We start from the raw sequence: 11,546 nt of genomic DNA on the forward strand, positions 1-11,546 counted from the left end.
CCGAAGTCGGATGCTTAACCGACTCAGCCACCCAGGCGCCCCTGTCTGGTCATCTTTTAGAGCTCAGTTCAAACTCCACAACCTGTTCAATGTTACTTCCACCTATAACCATGAAAAAGAATTCTATACTTCAAAATATCTAATCACATCTAGACTAAGTTGTATAATAGCAGAGATTTTTTAGGTAGTTCCTGTGAAATCTAATATAGCGACTAAAAAGTGAGATGACTATTTAAAACGACCCAATGAGTGACAGAAATCTAAAACTGGATTATAATGATGGTTGCCTAACTCAGTAAATTACCTAAGTATCACTGAAATGAGTGAGCACTTAAAATGGGTAAATTGTATCTACCTCAATAAAGTTGTTTCTTCAAAAAAGAAGCTACAGAAAGTAAAAAGAGGATACCAGGGACTAGTGAGAAATGGAAAGTTATTGTTTAGCAGGTACAGTTTCTGTGTGGGATAATAAAAAATTTCTGGAAATGAATACTGGTAATAATTGTACAACATTGTGAATGTACCCAATGCCATGAAATGGACACTAAAAATGGCTAAAAGGGTAAACTGTATATTATGTATATTTAACCACAATTTTAATTTTTTTTTTTTTTTTTTACTTTTGAGAGTGAGACAGGATGTGAGTGGGGGAGGGGCAGAGAAAGAGGGAGACACAGAATCTGAAACAGGCTCCAGGCTCTGAGCTGTCAGCACAGTCAGATGTGGGGCTCAAACCCACAAACCGAGAGATGACGACCTGAGCCGAAGTCGGGAGCTTAACCGACTGAGCCACCCAGGCGCCCCTAAAGACAATTCTTAAAAATGAGGTTGGTTTTAGACATGTTGAGTTCGAGACACCTCTGGAATAGTGATGGTGATGCCTAGAATAACCTAGAGCTCAGAAAAGAGGGCAAAACTAGAAAATGATTTGAGGATACTGAACCATACACAATTTTGAACTTTAGGGACTAACCCATTAGAGATTAACCCACTACCTAACAAATAGTGGGTGCTCAACAAATACTGTCAATTGAATTTAAAACAAAAAGAAAGAAAAGAATCCAGTGACTTTAAAAAAAAATACTGAAAAAGTCAATTGCCTTATGACCTGACAATAATTCATCTTATGGATGTATTAAGTACTGCATTAAGAAAGCTATTGTTGGGGCGCCTGGGTGGCGCAGTCGGTTGAGCGTCCGACTTCAGCCAGGTCACGATCTCGCGGTCCGTGAGTTCGAGCCCCGCGTCAGGCTCTGGGCTGATGGCTCGGAGCCTGGAGCCTGTTTCCGATTCTGTGTCTCCCTCTCTCTCTGACCCTCCCCCGTTCATGCTCTGTCTCTCTCTGTCCCAAAAATAAATAAAAAACGTTGAAAAAAAAAATTAAAAAAAAAAAAAAAGAAAGCTATTGTTATATTTCTCCAATCTATAGACTTCTTGGTACTTTGTGAAGAAAAAAGAAACAGTTTCTGTGCCTTGGGCCTGTTTTTCACATCAATAAGTACTGCAATAAATGAAGACTAAAGAGTCTCCTCTCCTTATAGGTAAGAGGAAATACCAACCCGAATAGTTACTGTATGATTAGCAGATGGTCTCAAGAGAGGCAGCCGGTTCCCACACCGAGGCATTCTTCTCATATCCTCAATAGGAGTTCCAAGCCATTTCTTATCTGGAGAAAGGTGAGGTGGAATGTATTTAGGTATCTTCCTTTCTGTCCTTGGATGCTTGATTTCACATTGTTCTTTTCTAAGGTCAAAACAAACGTATTCAGTCACAAATCTGCCTATTTAAATTTCCTTAGGTACACAAGTATAAAACTTACCCAGAATGTTATTGTTTAAAAACGTCCCAGACTTGCTATCTCTCCTTGGTATTTACAATCAAAAGAAAAACTAATAAAACATAGTAAAACTGAAGAGCTTATTTTCAAGTCTATGGAAGCAATTTATTTTTAAATTTTTTTTCAATGTTTATTTTTTTGAGAGACAGAGAGAGACAGAGCACAAGCAGGGGAGGGGCAGAGAGAGAGGGAGACAGAATCTGAAGCAGGCTCCAGGCTTTGAGATGTCAGCACAGAGCCCAATGCGGGGCTGAAACTCATGAACCATGAGATCATGCCCTGAGTCAAAGTCGGCTGCTTAATTGACTGAGCCACCCAGGCACCCCACGAATTTCTGAACACATAAAATCGCCTTCCAAAAAAAACCTGACCATGTAAGAATATGAGCACTGCCAAATGAGGCACGGTTCACAGTGTCAGCTACTTCTCAGGTCTCTAGACAACAATTTTCAGCAAAGTGAGCTTATTGTGGCACATGTGATAGAAAATATCACAAATTATGGAGATTAAGATTCCAAATGGAATAACTGCAAAAATGTAAGCTTTGTAATCAGACAGACTCAGCTTTAAATCTCAGCGTTACTACCCACAAGTTATAATTTCAGTGAATTCTCTAATTCAAATCTCAGTTTTCTCATTTATGAAGTACAACATCACCTGCCTGCACATCAGAGCATTAGAGGAGAAAATGCAGTATTAATGGCCTAGAAAAATGGCTAAACAGAAGCTACTATCAACCTCATATTTTTAAATTCTGATTATCCCCACAAATTTCAGAAGGAAGATCACGAAACTAAAAAAGTCCAATTAACAATATTTATTTACTTCTTGTTTTCTGTCCCTGATCTTTTTGAATCTAGGTTTAAATTTAGCATTAACATGGGGTGTCTGGGAGGCTCAGATGGTTAAGCGCCCAACTTTGCCTCAGGTCATGATCTCATGGTTTTTGAATTTGAGCCCCACATTAGGCTCTGTGCTGACAGCTCAGAGCCTGGAGCCTGCTTCAGATTCTGTGTCTCCCTCTCTCTCTGCCTCTCCCCTGTTCCCAACTCTGTCTATCTCTCCAAAATAAACATTTTTTAAAAATTACATATTTATCATAAAGTTAAAAAGAAACCAACTATTTCTTTGCTTCAATCTAAACCATAACTCTGTTAAACCCCCTTACAAAATTATAAAATGTATTACACTATTGGAGACACTCTTGTGGAAAAAAATTACCTTTTGTCATCTACTTTAGGCAGTCTCATGAAATGATCTGTGATTTTAGTATCCTTTTTTCCATGTTGCTTGGAATTCCTGCATTCTACATTTAGGCTAGAAATACTTCCAGATGGTTTGGCATTTAAATCATTCATTCCACTGCGAGTCTCTCCTCCTTCAAATTGAAAATGTAATTGAATTTCACCTCCTTTAGAAGAGGACGGTTTCCTCAATTCAGTGTCGGCTTCTCTTGCTTGGAACCTTGAAGGTCTACCAGCTGTTTGGGAGGAATTGCTATCTTCTTGCTCATCAAAACCTGGACTTGTCTCTTCATCTGCCTCTGAGTCCTGACAACTATTTTTGGAATTATCTACATCCATTGGTGACTCAGGTTCACTTTCTTTCTCAAATGGAGGAGAATTTCCTAAGCTACTCTCCTGTCTACTCAATTTGTTGGCATTTTTCAGTCCACTACCAGCATCTTCAGAGCCGATGTCTGACAAGGGACTCTCTGGCACCACATCTATCTCTTCCGGCTGACAACCTGCACAGTCTTCTACAGGATGGCAAGACTTGCTGCACTTCTGGTGGCTTTTGGCTTCTCTGGCCTGTTCATCTTCTGTGGTCTGCTTTGCATTTGCAAACTTTACAGGTGTCAAAAATTGCTGATTATCTCTACTCTCCTCACTATCTGTGTCACTGTGATCATCGTTTCGGGGTGACTGATCGTTAGCATTACTGAACTGCTCTGGTATCAGAGTTACTGTCGAAGGTTCACTTTCCAAAAGCCGCTCTGTATGTTTCCCTTCATTTTGCCACTTACACATAGCTGCAGTCTGATGCTGGTTCAAATATTGTGTACTTTTTTCAACAGGTGATTTATCAAGACTTAGTTGAGAAACATTTTCTAATTTTTCCACATTATGTTGATAAAAGTTATCTTTTTGTACAGAACTCATCATGGATTCCAGTCTTGTGTTATTGTTTTCTTTACTGTGCAAACTACAACAGAATAGAAAGAACTAATGAGGCAATAGAACTTGTGATACAATAGAAAGAACTTATAAAAAAATCACTTATCCAACCACACAACCACACTACCACTACCATAGTAATAATTAAACTACTTGTGATTACCTAAACACAGAACATGCTCTTTCATGACTCCATCACTTGGTACATATGCCTGTAATGCCCTTTTCCCAACTCATGCCTGGGAAACACCTACGCTTCCTTTCAATGTTAAACTGGACTCACCTCCTGGCAGGCCTTCCTGCAAAGGTGAAGCTGATTGTCCTATATACTAACTACCACTGTTCTGTTTATATAAGACAGTCAAGTCTTATTTATCACACTATGTAATGATTGTGTATTTTTGAGTATGTCACCACCACTATACTCTATCTTAGAAACAGAGACTATTCCTCTTTCATCTTTGTATTTCAAGTATATAGGACAGTCCCTGATACATTAGACTCTAAAACACTATTATTTGTAATCTGAAAGAATGAATAAATGTAAAGAAAAGTGGGATCAAGCGAGGAGAAAAAGCATGAAGCAAGATAAAACATTCATGTATCATGTTATTCATTTCTCTGTATAGGTATGTTTCTATACCTTTCTGCTTCAGCTGTCTTGATTCCTTTAGTGTCCATCCAACTGGTAATAGTCTTTTGTTTGAAAACTGTAAAAAAAAAAAAAAAAAAAAAAGACACACACACAGACACACACACACACACCAAAACAATTATGTATATGCATACATGCCTTCAAAGAGAAAATACCTATAGCAGCATTTATACACATAAGCCATTGTGCTAGGTTCTGTGGGTTAAACAGAGATTAATCATTCCTGCCACACTCAAGTAATGGGAGATAAGACAGAAATATTATATAAATGCATCTGGCATAGAGTAGTAAGCAACATGCCCCTAAAAGAGCTGGTATGGACTAATGGGTGAGAATTCAGGCTCTGTAATCAAACGACTTGGATTCAAATCCTAGTGCTCCCATTAGATTCCTAAGCAACTTTGTGAGGAATCATTTTTCTGTGTCTCAGATTCCTTATTTGTAAACATGCAAATTAACAGTACCTCTCCTGGGGTTATTATGAGGTTTAAATGAAATAGCATGCAAGATGTTTAAGGCACAAACTGGTATACGATCAATAAATAGTTCTTAACTAACTTAAGTTAGTTCTTAATTACCTTAGTATTAAATGAGATTAAAAGGAATTAAAGTATTTCTGAGAAAAGACTTTAGGGAACTAGAATAGGTAGAACAGTCTGATAAATAGGGGTTGAATTGTGCCTTGAAGAATAAATGTAGTCACAAAGGGAAATCATAAGCAAAGGCATCAATGGCAAGGAAAAATAAAGAACTTAAAAAGAAATCAACACAAAATATGATTGAAAAGTCAGCTACCACAAAGAGGTATGAAAAAGTGTTAAGTTACACTCAGAGCTGTAATTCCAGAATTCAAATCTAAGAGGCTGTCAGTCATGCATGATAGATAGCCTGGAGCGCAAATCTGAAGGGGCAAGAAGGAAGACCCTATTGATAGAAACCAGCAAGGAAGCTATTGGTGTTAAGTCAGAGGTTCCCAAACCATCTGAATCATTAACGGGCTGATAATTAATGGATCCCAGGGCTAGACCCCAGGCCTACTGAATCAATCTATATATGTGATGATGAAGTCAACAAAGAAGCTAGAATCTGTATTTTTTTCAAAAGGTGACTCAGATGATCAGCAACTAGGTTGGAGAACTAATGGTCAAAGGCCAAAACTAGTCCTTGTGAGAATAGAGAATAAAAGTTGAGCAATGAGAGTCATTACAGACTTCATAATGATAGAAGTTAAAGGTGACACTGAGCTTTAAGTTTGAGAGACTTAAAAGATAGTTACAGCATTAAGTAAAAATGTAGGAAATATAAGACAACTGGATTTAGGGGAAAATATGATTTGGTCAAATGTGAACATACTAAATTTGAGATGCTGAAGAGCTGACTAGATAGAAATGACCAGCAGACAATAGCAAAGGTAGAAGTGATAACTCAGTTTGAAGAAATGCAACACAAATAAATGTAAACCACAGTTTACATAAGCATTAGAAATAAGCATGCTTTCAAAATTAACTAAACTATGGATTAAATGTATGTAATATTTTAGTATAATAAGATATAAAATCTTAAACATTCTCAACTATTCCCCAAACTGCAATGTAAGAATCTAGGCACCTTAAGTCATAGACTCATTTTTATTTGCTTAGGTCTTCTCAAATACCATAATGTGAGCAAAACAGATGTTGTCCTAAATATATGAAAATATACAGCTTTATCACTATATTTGAGTCCCATCTAATTCATTCCTTACATAAAATACTAACATTCCAACTAAAATTCTTCGATTAGCATTTTAAAAAGTTTCTATCACAAAAAGTATTATATTTGATATTCCTTATTAAATACCACTATTTTAGTGCTTTTATTAAGTTAGCACTTCTATAGAAAATCAGGCTTCAGACAAAAAATTGGTTTCAATCAGAAGAGGATGAACAACTTGATTCCGAGACTTCTTCTGTAGTTCCATCTTTCTCTATTTAATTTCATTATATCAAACACAAGTATAGAATATCCTCAAATTACAAACCAGCAGGGAGCCAAAACTTCACTTTTTGAGTCAGTGTAGAATTTAAAACACCTTTTGGGGCACCTGGGTGACTCAGTCAATTAAGCATCTAACTCTTGATTTTGGCTCAGGTCATGATCTCATGGTTTGTGAGACCAAGCTCCGTGTAGGGCTCTGCGCTGACAGAACAGAGCTTGCTTGGGGTTCTCTCCTTCTCTCTTGCTCTCTTTCTCTCTCAAAATAAATAAATATTTAAAAAATAAAACATCTTTCTCCATAAATATAAGGATTAAATGGTATGCAATAGCTAGGTTCCTATAATAGACATAAACACAAAGCATAGCACTATAAAGGCAAGTCTAGAGAACCGAAAGACTACATACATCATTTCATAAGAAACTATGAAGTGTTCTCCTACAGCTCTGACATGAGAATGTATTCTCTCTCCAGTTTTAAGTTTCCTAGTATAAACAAACTGAGGGTTGATGGGGGGTGGGAGGGAGGGGAGGGTGGGTGATGGGTATTGAGGAGGGCACCTTTTGGGATGAGCACTGGGTGTTGTATGGAAACCAATTTGACAATAAATTTCATATATTGAAAAAATAAAAAATAAAAAAAATAGTTTCCTAGTATAATTCCTGAAGCCTGAGAACAGGATAAAAGAGGAGCAAGAGGTGAGGAACCAGTATTTCCTGATAATAAAACTTTCCTTAATCCTTCTGAGAGCCCTACTTCTCTTTCCAATACCACTACTCTAGCTTCCAAAGGTTTCTTTTGCAAAATTTCACAGGACTGCTTCAGAGTTTTACCCATTATTACCAAAATGAGCATAAAATTATGCTTCCCACATTACTGGGAACTTCTTTCTTTTTACTAGAAATAATCACAGCAAGCAAAAAGGAGGGTAAAAGAGGTGATGAAAAAGATAAAAGATCTGGAGTCAAGATCTTGGACTGAGATCTTTGCTCAGTCACTTAACTGGTACTTTACTTCTTTGGGCTTCACTTCTATTTCCTCACCTATAAAATAGGATTAACAATAAATACATACTTCAAGGCTTATGTAGATCAATGAGAGAAAATATGAAGTGTCCAGTCTCACAAAGTAGAAACTCAACAATTCACCCAATCTCATTTTCACGGATATCAGCAGTCCTCCAACTTTATTCTGACTTCACACCATTTACACTTAATCTCAGAACATCACTCAGTAACCACTGTGTTAGTGTCAATTAGCATATCAAATAGGTGCTATAGACACAGGCAAAAGACACAAAATGCTTTGAAATTCACCTGCATTTCAAAGGAACACCTCAAAAGTCTCTTTATCAGCAGCAAGATAAGGTATGGGAAGGAAGGGTTCGGAGAGACCAAAAAGTGATGGACAGGGGGAGTTCTGAGATGAGGAAAGAGGTCTGATGATGCTTTTGACAGCACTGAGGCTGAAGGAATGATTCAAGGGAAAGGAGACAAACCAGCTCCAGTCCCCCCACAACCACCACCACCACCCATCACTGACCTACACTTGGACCGTGCCTGGAGCAGGGAGAGAAGCTCTAGGTAGCTATAAAAGGCAGAAAAGGGGAGCTGCCATCAGAATGTGAATAGCACCCTGAGTTCTATGCAGGGTTTGCGGTTTTCGACCAATAGAATATGACCAGGAAGGTAAATAACACAAAATTTAAAGATGTTGAACAAACATCCATTTCCTTTTCTCATCTACTTCTCCTAGGATGACTATATATTAAAATTTTAAATACCACATTCCTAAAGAATTCCAAATTTGAAACAATAGTTTTTGTTTAGACTGTGAACATTTGTTAACTGGTGTCCTGTGCCCAGTATACACAAATAGTAACACATAATAAAGTACAGCCCAAGTTTTAATTTGGTTCCTCTTCTGCAGAAATCTGCAGGAAATAAGAAGATTCAACCAAGAGGACTGACTGCCTCCCTCCACTTGCAACTAACTCTTCCACCTTTATATGGAAATCAGCCTCTCAGATAGGTTCAGATACAGTACTTGGAGGTCACCCTCAGTGCCCCTCCCCTCCATTCTCCATCACCAAGTTCCCTGAAATCTTCCTAAATCTTAAATCCATTCCTTCCTCTCCATCTTCAAAATAGCACCAATATCAAAAGAACAGGTACATCACTTTGGACAAGCGCATTTATTTCCTATAACTGGTCTCCTGGTCTAGTCTTGACTTTCTCTAACCCAGTGTTACACAAACTACAATGGACTTTTTTTTAACAAAATACATACAACATAAGAATGCATCATATATAATAGGTATTATTTCATGAAACATGTTTGTAATAAATATGGCATATTTACTCAGTTCATAGATTTCCTACTGTTTGTACCAGGTGAAATTTATACAGCAGACCGCAGTCTAAAAATGCCACTAAGTCTAAAGATGGCCACTAAGGCCATCTTTTCTAAAATACTCACCAAATGTTATCTCCCTTCTTAAAAGCTTTTTAGTGGCCCTCCATTAACCACAGAATAAAGTCTAAACTTCTTGAAATCGCACTAAAGTTTGTCCGTAACAAGCTCTGCCCCTCTTCTTGGACTCACCTCCTGTCACTCCTGTCATCCTGTGCTCCAGTCCTACCACTTTTGCACATGCCATTCCCTCTGCCTATTTAATTCTTTCTCTCCTTGATCTACACGGTAAATCCTGCTTATCCTTCAATATTTAGTTCAGGTGTACTCCCCACTGCCTCTAAGTCCTGAGAAAACTAAGTTTATATCGTTCACCTGAAGACTGCCTGATCTCTGTCCAGTTGACCAATGCATCACTGTTGAGCAATGCATCCTTTTTGAAATGCTCTCTTCCCTGCAGGACACAACAAAAGCCAAGATTTTCTCCTACTTTTCTGGCTACTTCTCTTCAGTCTACTCTTAAATGATGGTGTTCCTAAAGTTTCTGTCCTAGGTCGCCTTTATTTTCTCTACATGCTGTATATGATCTGATCTACTTCCATAGCACCGATCACCACGTTTATACCAAGAATCCCCAAATCTGTATTTCCAGCAAGATATATTTCTTATGAGATACAAAATACATATCCCATTCTCTCCGAATCCATCCACTTCTCCCCTTTCCTACCGCCCACAACCAAGTATAAACCATCATTATCTCCCACCTACACTAACTCCTTTAGTCTTGGGCCTGCGCTTCTGCTCCCTTTCAATACATGCTTCATTTTCTACACATCAGCCAGAGACCTTGAAAAAAGAAAGAAAAAAGGTGTGTGTGTGTGTAAACATGCATGCACACGCATGTGTGTAAAGTCACTCCCCTACTAAAAACCCATTAAAAGCTTCGGGTTGCCCTCAGAGATAAAACCCTTAGCATTCAAAACCCTTAGCATTACCTGTATGTCCCAGTATGATATGATCTTGCCTACCTCTCTGCAGCCCTATCTCTCACTACTCTCCCCTGTTGACAGTATGCATCAGCTATACTTCAGGAACCCTCCCTTACTTCCTCTTTTTTAGCTAACTCTTCAACATTCTTCACTCTTCAAAATAAGCATTTCATCTTCTGGGAGAATATCTTTGATCCCAGAGACTGGATTAAGTACTTCTGACTCTTGGGGTGCCTGGGTGGCTCAGTTGGTTAAGCATCTGACTTCGGCTCAGGTCATGATCTCGTGGTTCATGGGTTTGAGCCCTGTACCCGGCTCTGTGCTGAGAGCTCAGAGCCTGGAACCTGCCTTGGATTCTGTCTCTCCCTCTCTCTCTCTGGCCCTCCCTCGAGCTCTGTCTCTCTCTCAAAAATAAACATTTTTTTTAAAAGTACTTTTGATTCCTAACCCTAACCATATGTCCCTCACCTATCAGCACAACCATTACCTCTTGTTACGTGGACTTCTCACAGAATTGTCTATCTCTACTGATGGATTTTAGGATCTGAAGACAGGCCAAGTTCAACAATGCATGCCAGAGACAAGTACAATGCCAGGTAATACTAACAGCCCTGCACCCCGGGGTGAATCAAGAGAAATTGTGATCTTCTTTGCAGCTTTCTTTCCATCTAGAGGTTGAAGCTTCACATACACAATTACACCTCCTTAACAAGGCAATTTCTCAGTCAAACCCGAGGAAAGCAAACAGGTGGAGTCTACTACCATTTTCGGCCTTGAGTGACTGCTCATGAGGGTTTCTCACCCCACCAATGCAAGTGGGAAAATGTGGCCGCATTCCCCCACTAAGCGGCCTTAGTGACTCGGCAAGAGGGCCTCAGAGTAGTGCACACAAGACCAGAAAGGGGACGACTGGAGTTCCTGGGTCCTCAGAGACCAAGAAAAGGTTTGGGCCAAAGGGAAGGACAAAGATCTTTATTTCCCCACGTACCAAGCGAGGTGGCGCTGCCTCTGTGCGGTCCCGCCCGCCCCGGGACGCAGCCTGACGAGGACGGTGGGACCCTGAACTGCACGGGAGCGTCCTTGGGATCGAGAACGCGCCTCTGCCTGCCGGGGAAACTCCGGGCGTCCGAGGCGGCCGGCGGAGAAGTTGCAGCGGTGCCCCAGCGGGGTCGCTTGGTGCAGGGCTCACAGCCGGGGCCCGCACTCATGCTTGGGACCCGCAGCGCACAGTCCCCGGGCCGGCCCGGGCGGAGAGCCTCATTCACTAACCCTGAGAGGGACGGACTGCGCCTCCTCCTCGGCGCCTCCCGGCACCATTCCCTCTCTGCCGCTGCCTGCTTCTGCAGTTGCTGCTCCGCTGGCCTCCCGAGCCAAGCCCTAGCCAGTCGCCTGCCTTCCCTTTCCACAGGCACCCCCACCTGCCACAGGACGCGCCGCTTTGATTCTGGCTTGGTTCACTTTCCCACCACCGGAAGGCGGCCGTCAGGCGCTTCCGACTTCC

At 40.2% G+C, this 11,546-nt stretch overlaps 1 protein-coding gene across 6 annotated transcripts in view; it reads right to left on the minus strand.

Moving 5' to 3' along the window:
* Nucleotides 1-11,514, minus strand: part of PARG (poly(ADP-ribose) glycohydrolase) — a 132,339-nt gene extending 120,825 nt beyond the window's left edge. Inside the window, exons 1-4 of one of the 6 annotated variants that reach the window (XM_049645361.1) lie at nucleotides 11,464-11,505; nucleotides 4,658-4,724; nucleotides 3,059-4,042; nucleotides 1,560-1,743 (exon numbers count right to left, since the gene is read on the minus strand). In XM_049645361.1, the coding sequence (XP_049501318.1) occupies nucleotides 1,560-1,743; nucleotides 3,059-4,042; nucleotides 4,658-4,695 (1,206 nt within the window). In that variant the 5' untranslated portion in view covers nucleotides 4,696-4,724; nucleotides 11,464-11,505. The other 5 variants (XM_049645360.1, XM_049645359.1, XM_049645364.1 and 2 more) reach the window with 5 other exon arrangements.
* Nucleotides 11,515-11,546: the final 32 nt, after the last annotated feature.

Source organism: Panthera uncia, chromosome D2 (genome assembly GCF_023721935.1).
Source record: "Panthera uncia isolate 11264 chromosome D2, Puncia_PCG_1.0, whole genome shotgun sequence".
Taxonomy (NCBI): Eukaryota; Metazoa; Chordata; class Mammalia; order Carnivora; family Felidae; genus Panthera; species Panthera uncia.